Here is a 21,600-nt window from a genome sequence, read left to right on the forward strand (position 1 = left end):
ACGCACGCACACACTCGGCACATTACACACGCACATGTACCACACACACTCCTAAACAGGCTACTCCCCCTTGCACGTGTCCACAGCCCCATGTTGATACCCTAGCTGTTAAATTGCTCCGTTTCACTTGAAGGCATAATTGGCACAAATTGCTCTCTAGGTGATACAGATCCTGTTGTTTAAGACCAAGCATCCCCCTTCTCTCCTCCTTTCTTCCCTCATTGAAAGAGGAACACTGAGATAAAGAAGCTTCCCTGTGTATGATCCTAATTAGCTGACGTACTAGCCCCTGTAGCTAAGCACCTAGACCCTTTTGGTACCTGAATGAGGGGTGCTCAGTAGGGGTAGCTAAAACACAATGCCGTCCCACACAATGGCTGCCAACCAGAGGCAACCTCCTGCTCAACTGCACGTCAAACCATCCCAGCCCCCTACCTCAGATCAGGGGCATGGGCAGACAGGCCAAGGAGGGTAGGTGTCCCTCTTTCACCAAACCAGCTCTATCATTAGGCCCAGCGGGGTCAGGAGGCACCATTGTTGGGCTGAATAACTGAAATAGAGTACATGGATATACTTGGCGCAAGTGTAATCAACACGAGTATGTATTACTGTTCTTTATGCAGGGCTATTGGCGTGTGACCAATCTATGTGTATCAGCTTTTGTAGCCTGCAGGTCGAATTGACAACCGACACAGCAGCCCACTGTGACTCACTATAGAGTGGTCATTACAGTGGCGGAGCGTTCTTAAGTGGGGGGACCTGTGTAAAAAGATAGGGTTAACATTCCTATTGGCCATCCTATAGGCACATGGAGGGCTCAGCAGTGATCCGTCCTTTGGCTGATGGCTAAATGTTGCTCTGATGGTACTGTATGCCCTTTGTCAGTGGTGCACATCTTACCCCTGATTAAACACCAAAATGCTGTTCCCTGTTTATTTTAGATATCAGCCCATTAATCCCCCCACCACCACCACCACCACCACTTATCATCTTTGTTGTGTGTACGTTTGTGGATACGCACGTCTCATCTGTCTGTCTGTCTGTCTGTCTCTGCACAATCAGATCCTCGGGGAGCTGACAGAGAACCAGTCATGTTGTAATTTAATCAAGCAAATAAATTAATTGGATCTCTTGATATGGATCATCTGTCTGCTTCAGTGACTCCAGAAAAGCACAGTCAGGAGGAACATACTGCAGTCATAGAGGATTAAGCTACTGCGGTGATAGGCTTGGCCCAGTTTTATCAAAATGGTTGCAGTTACAGTTTACACGTCCTAAGTAACCCTTTTGTGTTCTCTTTCTGGCCATCTCCTCCACTTTGTCCACTCTCTCCTCTGTCCCGTGCTCTTTTCAGTACCATGCTTGAGTCCTATGCTGCATTGCTGAAGTCCCTTCAGGAGGTCATACACAGAGAGGGCTTTGATGTAGCCGCTCCCATGGTAAGAACCAAGAAATGAATGAAAGCTTTGCATTTGTTTCTTTCCACCTGAATTCAGACTTTTTTTTTGGCCACATATTTTCTCCAACTGCAGCCTTCTTCACTGATACGTCCTCTCACCAAACAGCAGTCATACTGTGACTCTGTGTATGTGTTTACAGCTGAATTGGCAGACAGAGCAGTGAACAAGAAAAATTGTCCACTTCAGGCCACAAATCTCTTCATGTTAAGTTGTATCACTACCTCATTCCATTGAAGGGTTAAAAAAGCTTTATAAGGGCGTAAGATTTATTTATTGGTTTCACTCCATATTTGATATTTCACGTATCAGTTCCTGTAATCAAATCCACAACTTTTAATCAGAATCTTGCTGTTTTTGGGTTTGTTTTTTGTTTTGTTTTGTTCTCTAATTGACAAAAAGCATTGCTGGAATGCAGTAAGACATGCAGTAAGCTGCCGCGAGCTGTGATGCAACACAAAAGGCAGGTGTGCATTTTTTTCTTCGACATTCACTGAATGTCATTAAAAGTGAACTCCTTGACTTGCTGTTGTTAATGTGTTCAGGTTGCAAATGTGTGCATTGAAATTATTACGAGTGATATCCATTAAAGGAGCATTTTTTTTAATGAGGTACCAGATCTGCATCTAGCTCTTCTGTCACCTTCCGACCAACACTTTTCCCGAATCCATTTACCCCCCTCTCACCTGCTCGGGTTGGCCTCGCCTGTGTGTCCCAGCTGTGTGTGTCTTACCTTTGACATACATCTTTTTAACAATCATCAGTCCTCTACAGAATGTCAGGAACATCCATGGCCCCGTCTGTTTTCCACAGGGCCAAGTGTAACACTGTTAAAACTCTGATGTGCCCATATAGATGTGTATGTATACAGTATTAGTGAGCATGCTCGTATGCGTGGGCGCCGTATTCACCTACATTCTGTGACCCCTCTGCTCGTCACCTGGAGCCACCTCTCCCCCCTGTCACTCACACACAGGATTTACCTCCAGTACCCCCCACCCTCCCTCCCTGAGCGCTGTCACTCACACGCCAGATTAACTGCTGACATCATTAAAGCAGTGTGGCCGCCTGACATGCTTTTGGCACAGTCCAGGAATGCAGACCAGCACAGAGCGACATGGGCTCTGGCACAAGAATGCCCAGTATGGGTGATAGTCAGTGTGTGCATGTTTATATGTTTATCTGTTAATCTGCCATCATGGACTGGTAACAAGATGCAGATTTTACATAAACTGTGTTATGTAAATTACAGATTAGAACAAGGATTAAACTCCCTGAAGCATATTGGTGGGAGTCTTTTGAAATGAGTGGGACTGGGGCGGCAGCAGGACTGTGAGCCTCCATAGAGACTGGCTGGTGATTAGGTTGTGGTCCCAGGCTGGCTGCAGCCTATATGGCTGGCCTCTGGTCCTTGGCTGGACTCTACTGGCACTGTTCCCTGATTTTTCTATAGGCTAAACTATAGGAGTTAAGTTTGGCCTCCCCTCCTGATGCCACAGCAACAGTCGTGTTACCACAGTTCCCTCCTGCTGGGCTGCAGACATAGAAATAGATTTCTAATTCTTTGCCCCCCCCCAGACCTGTGTAGGCAAGGCCTGTTAAACAAAGAAAGGACATGTCTAATAATGACAACGCACTGCACTAATATGTAAGTATAGTAAGGTATAAAGCTGCAGCATTGATGTTGAAAGGTGTAGAGGAGGATGAATGTAGAGTCCAGTGTGAGAGTCCTCCTTTGGGAAACTATGAGCCAACTGTGAAAAACTCCAGAAACAATGGGGTTTATTTTTCTTAGATGCCTGTGATTCTGATCTAGATCCAAATGAAGCTTAGGTCATACTGTTGGGAGAGGAAGCGACGGGGAGCGGGGCGGAGGAGATGATAGAGAGGGAGGGATAAAGGAGAGGAGAGGCTGGGGGAAAAAAGGAAAAAGGGAGCAGATTTTAGGCCAGAGCTTTGTTAATCACTCTTGGCTCTCACCTCAGCAATCAGGAACCGTCCTGAAGAAAACCCCAAATAAAAGGCGATTGTACCAAAGGTTAAAAACCTCTCACAGTTTAGACAGGCTCCTCCATTCTCTCTGTTTCAGTGATGTATATTCCACTCCTCTTGGCCACTTTTTCTTCGTCTTCATGAGAGTGGGTTACTGTTGATCTCTTGTGGTGGGGTGGGGGGATTTCAAGGGAAGGCACTCCACCCTTACCCAGGCCCCCTTGGCTGCAGAGCATCACTGTTGTGCCAAGAATGTGCTGGGGTTTCTGGGTGGCGGCCATATTGGAAGCCTGTCTGACAGGTCCATTGTGCGTGTGTCAGATGGCCTCTGTGATTGGGCAGTTGTGTCCAGTCACGTTTGGGCACTGTGTTCCGATCGTCTGTGCTGGTGAGCAGACTGTCCAGTCGCTCTCTCCCAGAGTTTGGGAATACTACCCAAAACTGCACCTTCCCAAAATAACCCAAAAGCACCAACTTATTCATCTTTAGATGCACCCTGAGAACTTTAAATCAAACTGCATTAGTGCTTTAGTGGAGAAAATTACATATTTGCATGACTTTTTACACATTTTTAGTATCCCTGACTTCTTCTCTTTGCTTTTTCTTTCTTATAGTCAAAGTCACGCAACATCCTACGAATCGGGCTTCACTCTCTTGGCTCAGCTCTGTGGGGTGATGACCTGTGTTGCCATGACAACCCTACAAACAGCCACGCCTTCACTACTTTTCTGTATGGGCTGCGTGCTTTGCTAAGGTCATCGCTGGCAGTCGCAGTAGTTACTGTGCCATCACATCTCATCCAGGTAAGACAATGTTTGTCCCATGAGAACAACACAAGCATCACAATGCACTTATGAGACATCACCTGATCCGATATGTCATTAATATATCCATCTTCTATGCTAGTTTTGATTAGTGTGAAACAGTTTTTATCAGTCATTACGTTCCGAGAGGTGTGTTTCTGCAAGAATACCATGATATTTAAGGTCTAGAAGTCATAACTCATCATCTCTTGTTATGTCCTAAACCACTTACCTTAGATTGCCACCAGAGGGATGAATAACATGCTAAGCTTCAATCGACTTGGATTTAAAGATAGTAGAGGGGATTTTTTGTGCGTGGGTTGATGTTTGGCCCATGTGCTTTTGCTTTGTCTTGATCATTAATGGGGTACAAAGTTTGAAGTCCTTTGTTTTGGGGCCTCCTCTTGACCCTGTGATGCAGTGTCACCCTGGTCTGACTCAGGCCTGCGAGGGGCCTCTTCCCCCACTCAAGAGTCCCCCCAACAGACACAGTCGAGTGCACACTTCATTCAAAAGCCTCTAAATCTATGTTTGTTTGTTTAGGCTTTTAATTACTTGACGCTGCACACAGTGAGAGTGTGTGCCTGTGTATGCTTTTTATTCACTTACAAATATCCCTCCTTGTAGTTGTGTGTCTCTGGCTGTGTTTGCGAGTGTGTGTATACGTGTGTGTTTGGGGGGGGGGTATAAGTCCGCGTGCATGCATCTGTGTACAGTCTGGCCTCTCAGTGTGAAGGTGGAGTCATCTGCTGAGGCATATGGCAAACCACAGCCCTCCCCCAGACAGTCGACCATAGAAGCACACTCACAAGAAAAGCCATCTGAGACTTCCTGCCAAAATGTTTTTATCTGGCCTTCACTTTAAACACCCTACTTCTTTATAGTTGTCATTCACAAGAGCAAGGAAGCCGCATTATCTGTGATCCTTTATACATTGATGTACGTCATTGCTTAACTTTCAGAACAGCTGTGTTGCCACAACATGCTCTGGCTCCAAGCCTGTAAGCTCAGTGCACAGCGGCCTTGGCCTGGTCAAAAAAAGGTAGAGTGGCTAACTAGCAGATGTCAGCTGTGGTGGGAGCGGTCCCCCTGTCCCTCTCTGGCCTGGCCTCCAAAACCTTAATCTGTCCCCTCCCCCTCCTCCACCCTGGGGAGTGAAGTGAATGAGCGGGGGAAGATGAGGAGAGGGGGAAATTTTGGACTGAATCAGGTGTTGGGTGACTTAGCCAACACAGAGGTAATGAGAGGCTGTTAAGATGGGCACCAGTGAAATGACCTTATGATTAGTTTACTCTCACTTGATGTTGTTGTCATAAGAAAAGATTCTAATTGATCGGCTGAGGTCACCAAGGTGTGCATGCTGCTCATTTTAAGACTTTACGTGTTAGCAGCGCTTCTTTCTGCGAGTGTATTTGCTTAGATAATCAGCTTAGTTAGTGTAGCCTTTGGAAGACTGTCTAGACTCATAGCAGTGGGCTAGCTGGCCGAGACCGCACTGGACCCTCTATCCATTATTGAGCAGCTTGGGAAGTTGAGCAACTCACTGAAAGCCTCCTCACAGCAGCCCACTGCCACAGTCCATCTGAAACATTAATTAGACTTGTCCCAGCTTGGTCCTCCTCCATCCTACTATCTCCTGCTACCATGCCCATCCCCACAAGTAAACACAAAGCACAAAATACACAGTCTTCCCAAAAATGCACCCATATCCACCTCACCTGCTGCTCAGACTAAGTGGTGTCTTGACCTATGCAAATATTTAGACTCAGGACATGGATTGGTCAGGTGGAGTTGTTTAGTACTGGGGTGGAGCAACAAAACCACCACTACAGGTTCTCTTTAATACCCGTCAACCCTCTAGAAAAATCAGTATTCAGTTTACCTTTTTGTTTAATTTCATTCATTTAGATTTTATGGCTGCAACTAACAATTATGTACATTAGCAATTAATTTGATCTAGCTTAATCAATCATTGTTTAGTCAATGAAATATCAGCCATGAGAGACTTCCCAGAGCCAAAAACAAAATCCGACAATCCAAAACCAAAAGACGTTTTGGAATTTCCCCTCGCGGGACTATTAAAGGAATATTGATTGGTTATATGTATTTTAGACTGGCATAGAGTTTTCGTTATATGTGAAATAAATAAATTAAAGCCATGTTTCCACGGCAGGAACTTTCCCCAGGGACTGAGAGCCTGTGGAGGATTTCAGTGCATTTTCACCTCAAGGACTAGGGTCAAAATTCAGTTTTAGGGACATTATTTTATCCCCCAAAATGTCCCTTGTACCTGTACTTTCCAAAAGTACCACAACTTTGGGATAAGGCTTGCAGCACTAAACATTTCTGATTGGTCTGTTACATGCAGCATTTTATTTCAGCCACCATTTTTAAAAATCTGCAGCCGCAAACTAGTTTGCTTTTGCTTCATTGTGTTTTGACACATAAATATGGAGTTACAGGAAGAAAGCATATGACAGAAAACAGCCTTCTCTTTTTCATATGTCAGGCGGTGGACAGGTAGACGACAATGGGCTGAAGGAACCTTTTAGTTCCTTGAAACGTGATTGCTGAGGCTAAAAGTACCAGGTGCTGTGAGTAGAAACCCTGCTGTAGTGGTTGCTTGCAAATTTTCAGATGGATTTTTTCCATCTCAATCTGTTTTTTATTATTTTGAATTGTAAAATTACATCTATATTTTTAAGTATATATGCATCACAGGTCTTAATCCAGTTCAAGAACACTAAAAGACAGTACACATCCCAGCCACAGCCTTCACCCTGCTGCCATCTGGCAAGAGATACCCAAATATCTGCTGCTGTACCACCAGACTAAGAGCAGCTTCTTTATTCAGGCTCCTCAGTTCATCCTCTGTACTCCACCGTAAAAAATAGGTTATTTTATGTCTTATTAGTTATTCATCCATTTATGTCATTTTTGTTTTGTTAGTAGTGTAAGTATAACTACAACTTGCATTTCGTTATACAGCCCCGTGTTGTAGAATGATACATAAATGAATCTTGTGGCTGATAATCATCATGGTCACTACAACTGTCATATCAGTTTGATTTGTTTTAAATGGACGAATTGTGTTTGTATTCCCAGACGAAAGCACGTTTTTTTTAGAGAAAACTCTGCTTCCATTTCTAGCCTTGAAAGTGACGTGCATTTATTTCATGTCATATATAGACTCTACTCTCCCAAGACGGCAGACAGATGGAAAAGTCGTCCCTGCCTCCTTTACAGTGATGTACTGAATTTTGGGTCGAGCCTGCGCGCACAGTGGCATACATTTTCAAACACACACACACACACGTACTGCACTGAGCCATACAACTAAACAAAACCTGTCGAGTCAATCAACTGCGATTGAAATTTGTGGTTCCTCAGTAACTGGTTACATGAAGGGACTGTGGTTTAGTCGAGGTAAGATACTGCCGGGTCATTCAGTGATAGTCAGCTAGGCCCACGGTGTTCAGGGGATTTACACTGATGGAATCTGAGCTAATTGAGCCGGCGCAGACTTTCGGTACAGTTGAAGTGACTCTTGTTTGAGTCCCTTATCTATTATAAATAAGCTTAAAATAAAGATGTACAGTTGAGGTGAGCGTTTCCCAGATCACCCCCTGAAACTGAAGGAGCAGTGGAGCACATGCATGTCTTACTGCAGTTATGCTTCCCGTCTGCCACTGTACGGAGCAGCTCTGTGTCCACACTTTGGATTTCTCTGACTTTTAAACTTTTGAGTCTTTGTCAAGGAGCCTCATCTTTGTATTTAAGTAAGTACAGAAGAATTATTATGGCCCAGACAAACTAGCACAGATAAAGTTTCAACTCACCCTCTCACTTGCACAGACGCCATGGCCATACTGTACCATTAGTGTTTTGAATAATTTGTTGTAGCCAAACTCTTACGCTGACTTTAATTGCTGCATTAGGGTGACCTCAGATACCCTGTAAGTGCGGGTGGCCCTGACTGGTGGGATATGCATACTTTAAAAGTAGGACAAAAATGAAAAGGAAGAAGAAAGAGTGGGGAAAAGACATGAAGGCATGAAAACTGCATTAGGCGGTGGCAGCCAACACAGAGAGAAGGATGTGAATGATTCAAGAGGCAGAGGGATTAATAATGCAGGACTCCCTCTTTCCCTCCATCCCAGCGCCCCCCCCCCCCCTCTCTCCCTCCCCTCCACTCCCTTTAGCCTCTGCCTCCACCCTTTTGTATATTTCTTCTTCACTCTCTCTATCTACTGTATTCGCCCCGGATTTGTCCTCTTTGTTGTCAAGTCACTAACCTAACCAGTAGGGGGAGCTCTCCCCATCGAGCCTCTGCTGCTCTCTCCCACTTCCCCTCTCTCCTCCCCTGCTGTGTGCAGGTTTGAGACTGTGCACCAACTGTGAGCATTTTCATCAAAACTGTTGTTTGATGAAGTAAAATCATTTCAGTGTGTTGCCCCGGACTTTCCCCATGCCACCTTTGTAGATGTATGCCTGATGTAAGGTGTATGTCCATTTGCCTGCCCCGCCATCACCTGTAACCCCTATCAGTGCTCTTTCCCCTCTATACCTCATCACTCTCACCTAAGCAATGGGCAGAAATGACCTGGCCACGGGAAATGATGACCTAATTTAATTGCAACACTGATGGCCCGTCAGGAGGCTTTTAATTACCTGCTCATGTTTCTCTCTCTCTCTCTCTCTCTCTCTCTCTCTCTCTCTCTCTCTCTCTCTCCCATCTCTCTCCCCCTCCCTCCCTCTCGGTCCTACAGGACAGAGCTCTAATGGGCAGCATAACCAGGCTATGTGACAATGCCATAGCCCTGGAATCATTCAAAGGCTCTGAGAGAGAGACCAACCCACTCTACAAAGATTACCATGGTAAGAACACACACACTCGCTTATCTTTCTGTCTCTTTTCCAACAAACACACACACATACACGCAGGCAGTGCATTAAGACTGGGGCTGGGCTGTGGATGGAGGCAGGGCAGCCCCCTTGCAGGCCAGGCTGTCAGTGCACGTTAGTGTGCTGCTGCTCAATCAGACGTGCTCCTCAGTAGACAGGCCGGGGGGGATTCAGCTGCCACGCTGTACCCCCTCTCCCTCGCACCCTCACCCCCTCCATCCCTGCCTCCCCCCCTCCAGCAGAGCCTCTCCTCCCTCTCCCTCTTTCCTCGCCCCCTCTCCATCCCCAGTCCCATACCCCTGAGGCTCTGGAGCAGAGCAGGCCAACACTGGGGAATCGATATTCTCACCATCACTCTCTCTTCCTCTCTGCCTCTATCTCTCTATCCCTCGCTCAATGTCTCCATGGCCAGCATGCTCTGCTAATAAATAGAGGGCAAGGCTTTCAGTCAGGGAAGAGGACACCGGTAAGGGACGATTGGAGAGACAGAAACGAAGAAAGAGGAGGGGGAGTGCAACATAGATTGTCCCAGCTCTCCCGGTCCTCACCATCACTTTTCCTTTATGGTCTTACCATTCTCTCTTTCTCCTGTTTGCTTCCCTCTTTTCTATCACTCTATCACACTCTTCACGCATAAAGGTCAGTATAAGCGAGTGGGGTATTTTTAGCTGTGCCTCTCGAACTCTCCCACTCACTCTTGCGCTTTTCCTCTCATTTCTCCTCTCCCTCCCCTCCTCGGGTTAGACAGCCCCGTTGTGACAGATGAAGAGATGAGTAGTAAAAACATTCAATGGCAGATTTTGGTTTCATCCAACAGCATGTTTTATTTAGTTAATACAGCCCATAGTGATCGCATTCCTTTGCATTGTGAAGGCAGAAGGCATGTAAACCCATTCAACATCCGAGTGTTGTAGTGCATCATTTTTTAAAATAATGGTGTATTACAAAAATGTTGCTTGGAATTTGCAATTAACATTGTTTGAATTTCTTGTTCAAGAATAATATTTGCCCTCTGTTTAACCAGCCAGAGAAATTCTGGTTGGGTTATGAAATGCATTTATGTGCATGATTGTTTTGATGTGTGTTCATGAGTGCAAACGCATCTGGTACGAGTGTGAGAGTGCGTGCGGATGCGCGTGCGTGCGTGTTTGCGGCAGCAGTTCAGGGCTGCTCAAAGCATGCTGGGAAGCCTGTCACTGCAAATCAGGCAAGGGGAAATCACCCAAGTGCACAGAGGAGAGAACCCACCATCCCCCACTTTCTCTGTCTGTCTCCCTTTCTCCATTACTCCCTCGATCCCGTCTTTTCTCTCTCACGCTCATTTATACCACCCTACTTCTACAGTGCTTTTTACAGTTTTATGAAATCGTAACTTTGTGGTGCCAGGAAATGAGGAGCTAAGGGTAAAAAATTCTCCAAAGCTTCCTCCCATTCTTTGCAGGAATCCCGAGCTCGTATGTTTGTGCTCTGTCCCTCATTGCTCTTGTGTGTCCTTTAATTGACAAATTTCCTTTACAGTACACCCACGCTCCAGCCTGTAGGGAAAAACAAGTAGCAATGCCCATATGTTTACTGATATCTGATAACAAGTGATTTCTTCTCAGTTTGCTTCAAATAAAGTGAGGAAAATGTTGATTTTAGTGCAACATTGTCAAAAACTCCAAAAAAATCCCACAGTCACACTTGCTTGGAGTAAAAAGCAACTTAGATATCGAGAGAAAAACTGCTCCCTTCAGTCATTACAAAACTGATTTAAATGGACAGAAATTGGAGGAGTATTTTATCATTTGAATTTTCTTAGCAGTTGCTACATTTAAAAATACGTTATGTGTAAAACAAATGAAGACATACATTTTCAAATGTATTTTGCAAACGAATCATCCATATATGAACTCTATGATGCACTCCTGGACTAGAGTAATTTTCCTTTAAGAAAGGTATATTGAGCAAAATAGTGTTCCTGAATTTTTGTAGCAATTCATAGTGAATCTTGTGTGTGTAATTTAAACCCTCAAGATAAGTTACACTCTTTCAACAAGTTTTTTGTATTTTTAAAACAGCGCACACTAAGTTGTTTATGTGCACAGTTTAACATAAAATATGCATATTGTGAATATAGGTGCAATATTTTGTTTGTGCTTTTCTTTTACAATCTGCTTCCACTGACCTTCACAGGTCTGCTACATGTGCATCAAGTACCTCACCTGAACTGTCTGGCGAGTAAACTCCCTGACCACAAGGACCTGGCCTTCAAGCTCAAGAGAAAACAGTTCACTATTGAGGTATGTCGTCAAGGTTACTCAGCACACCCAGGGCTCCTTCATAAAGAAAACATAGTATTTAGAGGTTCTACCCTCTTTGTTGTATATTTAATGCTGTCTCTTAGTCAGTTTTTTTTTTTTTTTGTTTTATTTTGTTGCCCCAATTTCATTCCTCTAATGTGTTTTTTATAACTTGCCATGTAACCATTAACCTGAAACAAGAGCTGAATTTAGGCAGTAAGTAATTATTCATGAAGAAAGCCATTACATTTGTTACCATTCTTCATGTTCATATCAGTGCTGAAATTCAGTGCTGATGATAGAGAGATGATAGAGAAGTCCCTTCTGTTGGCCAAGTTCTGCCAGCCTGCGTTTCCATTTGTCTGTTATTGGGTGTAAAAATCAAAGGTGAAGCTATTGATTATACACTGTTGCTGCCACACTTACTCCAGTGTAAGTCAAGAGGCAACAGAGTGAGAAAATGTCTCTATATTCATACGCAAAAACAGATGGCAGTTGAAGTTAAAGGTATTTATATTTTTATATACTAAAGAAGTATGAATTAATCAGCACTTATGATACTAATGCATGAACATGTCCCATTTTAGGCCACTGTAGCTCTCGAGAGCACAAGATATGTACATACAGGAGGTGCTGCTTTCTTTGTCTGGCAGGTCGCTGTTCCTTCACTCCCCAGATGGTAACAGCCATGACCACATGAGAAAAAGGAGCAAAAGTAGACTGTAGCCCTACATTTTATTCTAGCCTGTAAGCTAATTAAATGCCAGTGTCATGGTGTTTTTAGGTTGAAAAATGGTTGGACAGTCTGCACAGATGCAGGATCAGAAAATGACTCAGTTTTAATAGTTTCATATCCCTTCAATGATCATAATTAATATGTGGCCCTTCTGTGGCATGACTACAAGACACTGCAGGAGTAGATAAAATGAGACAATATTATAGTCATACAAACACTGCTTGCACGCCAAAGGATAGCAATAGGAGAAGACGAGGAGTGGCATTTGGTGTAAACCCATGTTTGAACTGAATGCGAGAGGGAGGAGAGCAGAAGAGGACTAGAGGACGATGGAGAGCATCCCCATGAAAAAGGGCAAATAAGTATAGCCGTCACGTTTCTCATTAGAGAATCAGCTCTGTACATTGTCCTGAGTTGCTCATATAGAACATAACTGGAGATTGTCTGTGGAAAAAAAAGTGACCTGGTGTAATCAGTTTGCAAATACATACTATGCGAGCAAGAGGAACTGAAAATCTTTTGCTCAACTGATTCTATGCTGAAGAGAGAAGATTTCATGAGAAAGGAGGTACAGTGATCCTTCCTGTGGGCGAACTTTTCAGTAAATCCTGGAGCTGCGCAATCAGCTCATTCTCTGAGAAAAAAGAGCTGTCAGCTAGTTTAGCAGCAATAAGGTGGTCACCCTTTGAAAGTCGCTGCTCAGCCTGTGAGATTAAGATGTTGCACGCCTCATTCATACAGTAACTGGTGCTGTATAGGTGACTCCTCTGTTCAGTTCATCTGAAGCGGTTAAAAAACTTCTCATTTTTTCTCCCAGTAGTTTGTTTTTGCAGAATATTGTGGAAAACATACACCTCTGCCATTGAAAATCATTTCAGTAGCAGTAGGAAGGCGCAATCCTTAAAGTTTAGAGAGCCTGAATGCCTCGCTGATGGTGGCTTTATCTCCAAAAACTACACTGTGCGAAAGGTTGTTCGCTCTGCAAAAACACACCCTCAAAACGGTCACCCTGATGACATTCGTCGACATTCCCACTCAGCAGCACCATCATAGGTTTGTGCCATCAACTTGCCCCGTAACTGTGATTCCAGTACCCTTTTCATGGTGTTAGACAGGCTCACATCTGTCTCAACTTGCACAAACTCCAAAAAATGTCTAATATCAATAAATAAAATCTCAATACAAGCACCAGCTGCGATTTGCAAGACATGTCAGTCATTTCATTATCATCAACAAGCTGATTAAAACTTCTTGTACAGGTGAGACCTAGCCAAGACAGGGTCAAATAGTGGTATCAAGCACATAAACAGGACAATAACATCAAATGACAATAACATCATTAAGTACAAAAAAATGATACATTGCATAATACACTGCAATAGACAATGCAACATTAAATTAGGCATGTTAGGTAAAACAGCATCACAATTTCCTCCTCATACACCTCTGCAGTTCAACAGCTCATTCTGAATCGTGCTAGAGGTCCCTTTAAACTGGCTGAGCGTCACAGTACAGGAGCCTTTAGTCACCCTCACACATGGTTTCAAATATCCATTGGAAAATCCCAGGGTGCAGACAGTGCACAGACCTTTCATTGCCACATAGCACCATTTCACATTTTCCACACAGTTTAGAACAGGTGATTACTCCACTGAGCCACCCACCTGGTCTCCTCAACTTGTTGATTATGCTGTTCAGTTACCTGTTCGTATACTCTGGCAAGAAAGCTCAATTTTGCCACGTTGTCCAGATGACTCCCACTGCTGTCATGTTTGGAAAAAATACACAGAGTGACACACACAAGAAGCAAAAAAGCACTTAAATTGTGGAATAGTGATACCAGGATTATTTTCCGTCATACATTGATCCAGAGTTATATTAGTGTCTAAGTTACTCAGCACTAGTAAAACTCTAAAACTGCCAGCAGGTTGACCACTTGGCCCAAATGCCCTGTCGCGCTCGCTAAGTGTGATATCCGAAGGGCATTTGTCACGTCCTCCAAGACACACTGGGTGAGGTCTGAGGACAGAAATACCCAAAAAATGCTATGGGGGGTGGTTCAAACTTTTTTCGTCTTCTGCCATAGTGTAAAATCTTTCAATTAGCTCGGCCATTTTCAGTCTGTATAGGGTATGGGGCATACACACAGCACCGGATTGTATGGCCTTTCCCTTTCTTCTTTCACTATGATTTATGATTTCTCATCCTCTTTCTCTTTCTCTTCCTGTCAGAGATTCAATCCGTTTTGCATGTGTCACATCATCACTCTTACTCAGAGCAATCAATCTGTCACTGAACTACCACTCTAGAGACAAATTAAGGGGCCCTCCTCTTAGCTCAGGCTCATGATTGGTCCTCATTACATTATCATTACCTTATCACACCCTCTGGTCCTTGGCTCTTAGTGAGTCCCATTGTCTCAGGCAGGAGGTGAGGGGGAGGAGAGGAATGCCCCCCACTCCCACAAACCTTCACCGCATCCTACGGTCAACCCCTTCTCATTTTCTGCCAGCCGTCACCATCCTTCTAACCCTTTTTCGGCCCGCTCCCCCTCCTTTCTCTGACCCCCTGAATAGGCCACTCCAGTATAGATTTATAAGGTCCGTAAAAGTCAAGGTGGTTATCCTCAGTGGTCTTTTAATTAGGCCTCTGTATTGGGCAGGCCAGGGGGCTGAGTTCTAGAGCAACCCTGTAGCCCTGCAGGGCTTGGATACTGTGTCATATATCCCAGCAGCACATTGTAAAATCAATCTTTGTCTGCTTCCCTTGTTTAAGGAGCTTTATTGGAGTTTTTTTGTTGTATGGCAACCATACTCTTATATTGGCCACATACCATTACTTTTCAGATTTCTAAAATGGCTTTGATCGCTGACATAAAAGAACACATATATGAAATGCCAGTCAAATGTCAATCACAGTCCTTGGCCATGACACATTGCTATGTGTCAGGGAATTTCCCAGAGAACATTGTATCATATCACCAGTCATGCATCAAATCAATCAAAACAGATTAGTCATTGTTATACGCTATTATGCTCTCGTGTTGTGTTCTCTGGCACCATGATTGGCTGTCATTAATTTGCACCTCACCTTGGCTGGAGATGTCACAAAGGTATGAGTGCACGTTGGCTCTGCGTCTCTATGTCAGTATGCCTGTTACGAAGTTTGCATGCAGGAATCCTGTCTGCTCTGTCTACGTGGCTCATCACAGACTGTTTGACCCGGTGGTCAACTGCCTCGGTGGGCCACTGATTGACACATGAGATGGTGATTGGATTCTAAGCCCAGTGTCTGAAGTGTGACAGCTCACACCATCCCTGCTAATCACCTCATTTACTCAAGCTGCAGGACTCCTCTGCCTGGGGCCACATAATACAACATTCTCTTACTGAGTTTTTTTCCACAGTGCTCACAGTCTGTCCACACATCCATCGTGGTCACGATAGAGCACCGCTCCTGCTGCTTTGCGCTTCCTTCAACTTTTGACTCCTTTTCCATATTTTAAATGCACCGCATCCAGCCTCGCTCTGTGTATCATCTATCAGGATTAATTTGTGAAATGTTGGTGGTGAGTGACAGGTGATTGACAGCGCGAGCTCCTCAGCAGTTGGGTCAGGCAGCTACATGTCACCCCAGCTGTGCATGGAGCCATGCTGGTAACTAATTTCTTAACTGCTGTTTGACTCATGCTTCTATCACCTAGCGCCTCAGGAACGCGGAAAAGTATTTGTTTGCCATCACGTTGAGCACAGGTTTTGTCAATAAATGTTCTCGTATTCACTTATTAGCAGTAATTAATTATACTTCATCTAAGAGTCTTTACTGCATTCATTCCCAACCCCACACTCCGTCACCAGCACCGTCATCAATGTTCTGTTGGTTCCGTGATAAGGTTACTGCGGTAACAGTTGACGTTTCCGAGAGTTCAAGCTGCGGTTGATGAGCAGTTATTAGCCATGACGCCTTAAGCCAGAATTAACCCATAGCCCTGTCTGAGCAGGTAGGGGAGTGTTAGGTGTTTAGACAAGATTAACACATACTCATAGACACACACAAACATTGCTCACTCCCACACATAGAGATATTGACAGTCATGCAGCAGCACAAGCACATACTTATTGAGAAACACACACATGCACATGTAACACGCGATGTGTGTGAGAATTTTCTCACTCACTCATATTAAGCCGACACAGGCCTCTGTCACTCGTTTCACAATGCAAGATGCTTTGAGGATGAAGCTCTGAAGAATGCAGATGGTTCGCAATTACATTCTCCTAACCTTTGTTTGACCCTTTAAACTGACAGGCAATGTGCCTGTGGGGTACCGGGGTGCCAGCAGCAGGTCACAGGGTCAAATACAGTATAAGACGGGGATTTGTGTCAAATTAGTCTTCTCTTAGAGAGGCTGTTTGGAGGTGTCTGTTGCACTGACGAGCTCAGTCACTTGGGTGGCTGCGTTGTCTGCACACATGTATTGGCTTTAAGGAAATATTTGTAGGCTTAAGAACTTTCACTGTTATTTTAATGATTTTCATGTTTGTTTTTCTGTGTGGTTTTGAAGTCCTCATTGGAGAGAGTCTGTAAAAGAAGGATGACGTGTGATGAAGGTCCGGGGCCAGATTCAAACCTCACATTGATAAATGTAGGAGTTATTGTGATTCATAGTTTCTGATTTTTTCAGACCAACAAGTCACAATTAAGAAGAGGGAACCTGAGACTTTAACGGAAAGCTTTGACAAACATGATTCTAAAAAAAAGTTGAGACTGTGTTAAACTTCACTGTCTGTCTTTATGTCAGTGATTTTACTAAGTGTTCCTGAGCCCATGTAGTAATAACATTTATACAATCATGTGTTCACAAAGTGTTGAACCTCACTCCATCTTCACTTGTGAACGACTGAGCCTTTCCAGGATGCCCCTTTCATACCCAACCATGATACTATCACCTGTTACCAATGAACCTGTAACAGGTGTTTTTGGAGCATTCCACATCTTTGCCAGTCTTTCGTTGCTCCTGTCCCAACTTGTTTAAAAGGTGTTGCTGCATTAAATTCATAACAATGAGCATTTATTTACAAAATCAATGAGGTTGATGGTGCAAAATATGAAATATATTGTCTTTGTACTGTTTTCGGTTGAGTCACAAAGGTTTAGCAAGTTACCACAGTCTGTTTTATGTTTTACACAGCGTCGCAGCTGTTTTGGAATCAAGGTTGTATTATCTGACTTCACTCAGAACGTGGCTGCGTTCAAACTGAGCGTAGCCCTGCATAAAAAAGCAGCCCCCTCATTAGTCTCAAACTGGACTTCCTGGTTTGTATTTCATCATCTCTCTGGTACCTGATACAGCACACCCCAACTGACACAGCCCCTGGGCTGCTTTAACGCAGGCTGTTTTCAGTCTGCATGTCCTCAAATAAATGCCAAAAAAAAAGCTAAACAAACATGGATGCCTCATGTCAGCCGAAGCTCCCGTACTAAAGATAATAAACCATTCATTCAAAGCATTAGATAAACTACGTCCTGTATTTTTAAACCCTCGCACGATCAACTCTGCCATCATTCAAACATCTCGAGTTGTCCTATGACCTTCCATCCCACGAAGTGAACTTGGCATCAGCCAGCTGAGTAAGTTTTTAAGCTGAGTGGAGAGGGAGCAGAAATAGAGGATGAAGACGATGATGATGGTGCTGAGTAGAAGAAGACTTAAGGAAAAGAGGAAGCCAAACTGAAAGAGTCCGAGGGAGGTGTGTGGAGTAGGTTAATGTTTCTTGGCATGTCCTCAAAACGTCTTTAAGACAACGCCTGTGTCTGCCCCCTGTTGAAGCCTGTGGGTGCCGAGGGAAGGGTGTTAATGGACCTATGTGAGGAACAGAGCGATGGCTTGGAGAGGAGGGGGGAGGCATAAGCGGAGAGGAGCAGTTAAGTGATTCTCAGGTCAGGTCTAATTAAAATGAGGGCTTTTCCTCAGAGGCACCAAACAGTCTTATTGAGAGAGAAATAAAAAGGGAGGGAAAGAAAGAAATCTGGAATGCAGAATGAGTTAGACAGAGACCAAGTCCTCAGGGCCTGTTTGTGTATTTGTTTATATGTTTGTTTGTATTCCATGCCTGGTCGTATATCTGTTTCCCCATGTCTCAAATAATGTTGAAAAGAACTCATATGTAGAAAGAACTGAAGTGGGTCATTTAATATTTACTTCCATTAGTGGATCACAATGACTATTCTCAGACTTAGAGGTAACTAAATACAAACAATGGGCTTATTGGATGTCCTGAACCTATTAGCAGCATGCAAAAAATCCTCACATTCTCCATACATCTGCCCGCGATTCCTACATGCCTTGGGAATCACGATCAGATGGGAATAGACCTTTGGAATAATATTCCAGTTGAATAATTTATACTTACTCCCTTGGTGCACACCAGCCTCTGTCGCATTTTGGAATGAGGTGTGCTTATGGTTTGTGCGTGTTTGAGAAAGAGAGAGGGAGAGAGCCCGGTGCAGGCCAGCCTGTGGCACGCGATCGGACCCCTCAGCCGAACAATATTCACAACATACATCAGATTTGCATCTATTATTTAACAGGCATTTTATCTATTCTGCAAATGTGCATGTGTGTTTGAAAAGGCCCAGCCCGTAAGGTCCTCGTGCTGAGTCTTGGGTACGGGGGAGGGGGGGTGCGAACGTGTGCATGTTTTTTTTTTTGGGTTTGTTTGCTGACTTTGTAAAATCTCTTGATTGGAAAACCAAACCTACTTCACTTATGCCAAATCTCAGGAAGAAGCCACTGAGTTTCGTGGCTGGAAGTGCACATTTGCAAATGACGAGGCCAAGGTTCAGAAATCATCAAGGACACCGGTTAAAGCAGTCCAAAAAAAAGTTGGGTTTTTTTTGTAGAACACCCGGAACAAAAAGAAGTAGCAGTTGTTTGCTGTAGTCTGGGATTTTGCCAAATGTGCTGCCCTCTATACTATATCAACACAATGCCGAAACATTTCTTGCAAACATGCAGTATTAAAGGAAAACAAAACAGGGCATATGTGCTCCTCCTGCCAGACTGAGTAAGAGTGTGGTCTGCCTGAACTCGCCCTGGAAGTGAAGCTGTTTCGTCAGTGAGCAGTGAACCCTTAACATAGTCCATGCACCACTCAGCCCCCATCAGACTAGACTGGCTACATTGGACTCAGACCTGATTAAAGTAGCCCTAGTTGTCTTCAGCTCCCATTAGACAGAGGAGGGGGAAGAGGCTGTAACTTACATGCCACCCTACATCCATGGGGTTTTGTGGTACTATGGTGTATGTGTAAGTGCGTTCAGAAAGGGCTCACCATTAGCATAATGGTAGTGACTGGGGAACCATAGGCCCCCTGGTGCTTATAAACTGGGTCTTCACTGTATCCTTGGCCTCTGAATTATTTTATTGTTATCTCCTAGGCTTGAGACAATCGTGTCTAATTTTGCCTTAGGTCCATACACTCTTGTGCAAGTCTTAAAAAGTGTTTGAAAGAGTGCTAAATTTGTTCACCGCAAATCCTGTGCAAAACTCTGCTGTTTTTCCTCACAGTCAAGCATAATTCATGAGTTTCTTTTGATCCTTGGTTGTGTAAATTTAAGGTCATAAACAGCAGCGAAAATGAATATATCTGCATTTGCACTTTTTCAAAAGCTACACGTTGGTATTTGAAAGTCTGAAAACTCAAGTGCTCTAAACAGTGTCCGTTCTGAAATTGCACTGAAACAAAGTCAGCATTGATATTGAGGTTTGGCTTAACAGTGGCAAAAGGCAGAGGATGTTCTGTTTTGTTTTGGCGTAATTCTAAACCAAGTTTAAGTCTGAGGCAGTCAAAATGAAACAGTCCCCTCGCTGCTGTGGGTCCACAGACAAAGTTAAAATTGCCATCATGGGCACAAACAGCTGCATGGTCGGAGTGGTTCAAAGGTGGAATGTTGATCCGGAGCAGGAGCATCAAACTCAGGAAGGCTCTCTGCTTGGGTCCTAAAAATAACTTTCCCACACTCTCACCGCTCAGTGTCCTGGGGGGGTCAGGAGGAGGAGTGTGTGTATGTATTTTTTAGTGTGTCTGCTCAGTGTTTATGTATGTTCTGCTGCCTACAATGTGGTCTCATTTGAAAACACAGAGAGTGTGCCGAATGGGATGCTGCCCACACAAATTTTCAGATTGTTTTACAAAAGGTTTGTTTTCTAAAATGGTTTTCTTAAGTCTTTTCTTCTTCCTCTTCAGTGGTCTGGGAAGCAAAATTTGGTAAGGAGTGCAGTGAAATTGGCAAAAACCTGTTCAGATATTTATGACCAGAGACTGTACTTTGTTTAAGGAAGGTAAAACCCAGATGAAATCAGATGCACAAAGATTCGTCATCAACAGCACTTGTAGTGTGTGATTGGTCGTATTGACTTACCAAATTTGTGATCACACAGTTGGAAGCAACAGAAAGTTGTCCTTAGCAATACTGCTGGAGGAAAGCACACAGTCATGTCTGTCAAGGTTGACAATCAAATATCAACGTTTCTTAAAAGCTTGTTTTTTCTGCTCTCACTACAACATGAGACCAGTGTCCTCAAAAAGCCTGTCCTCCTGTGTAGACGTTCTTTTTGTGAGGAGTAAGAGAAAAGTAGGCTCAGATGCCAGATCAGTTCGACAATTAGTCTTTTCCTCTGTCAGCTATCCCTCAGTGAGTCCTTACTTGACAAATTGGGTCTCTGGATCCTCTTTCTTTCTCTTTATCTCCAAGCTCACCATAAAGGCATTTGTTTCAGCTACTCATGGGAGCTACTTAACCCCTGCTACTGTGAATATGGTTGTATTTAAGAAGGATTCACCCAACAGTCAACACAGAGTTGTTTAAAGTGGTGTTGGCCATTGAGTGGGCTGCTGAATGTAGCAGTGCTCATGAATTTTATGAGGGCAAGTGTCCCTGTCCTTCAGAGTTCACAGGTGGCTATTGAAAGGCCCAACCAGATGATGGAGGATAGTTAGGACACATATAGAGCGCTGAATAGACTTTAATTACGCAGAGGGCCATTCGAAGGACAAGCCTGCACTTCAAAAGGCAAGTTAGAGGGCAAGGTGATGGCACCTTATCAAAAATTGTGTGGCCTCCGTCCATGAATCAGGGTGCATGTGTCAGTCAGTGGTTTTGTCTTTATGCAGCAAAAATAGACCAGTTTTCTTTGTGCGTTTGTCTGTGTGTGTTTGTGTGTGCTACCTAACACACATACGTGAATGTGTGAAGGTGGGGGGAGGCACTGGGTGGGAGAATACTCCAGTGTGTGGCTTAACCAAACTTTCCTTTTGTCCCTAACAATGATGAGTGATGATGAGTGACAGGGGTGTTAGGAGTGGGATCTGGGGAACAGAATGCGCCTAAGCAGTGCTCACCCAAACTCACACAAAAGGCAG

General features: G+C 44.0%; 1 protein-coding gene across 1 annotated transcript in view; it reads left to right on the plus strand.

Annotated features, from left to right (window-relative positions):
• The window catches only part of elp4 (elongator acetyltransferase complex subunit 4), a 53,350-nt gene that overhangs the window by 10,516 nt on the left and 21,234 nt on the right, over nt 1–21,600 (plus strand). Inside the window, exons 6-9 of the mRNA XM_076726590.1 lie at nt 1,355–1,439; nt 4,064–4,252; nt 9,022–9,130; nt 11,333–11,439. Of these exons, the coding sequence (XP_076582705.1) occupies nt 1,355–1,439; nt 4,064–4,252; nt 9,022–9,130; nt 11,333–11,439 (490 nt within the window). The remainder of the gene's footprint in view (nt 1–1,354; nt 1,440–4,063; nt 4,253–9,021; nt 9,131–11,332; nt 11,440–21,600) is intronic.

The sequence above is a fragment of the Chaetodon auriga genome, chromosome 1, assembly GCF_051107435.1.
Source record: "Chaetodon auriga isolate fChaAug3 chromosome 1, fChaAug3.hap1, whole genome shotgun sequence".
Classification (NCBI taxonomy): domain Eukaryota; kingdom Metazoa; phylum Chordata; class Actinopteri; order Chaetodontiformes; family Chaetodontidae; genus Chaetodon; species Chaetodon auriga.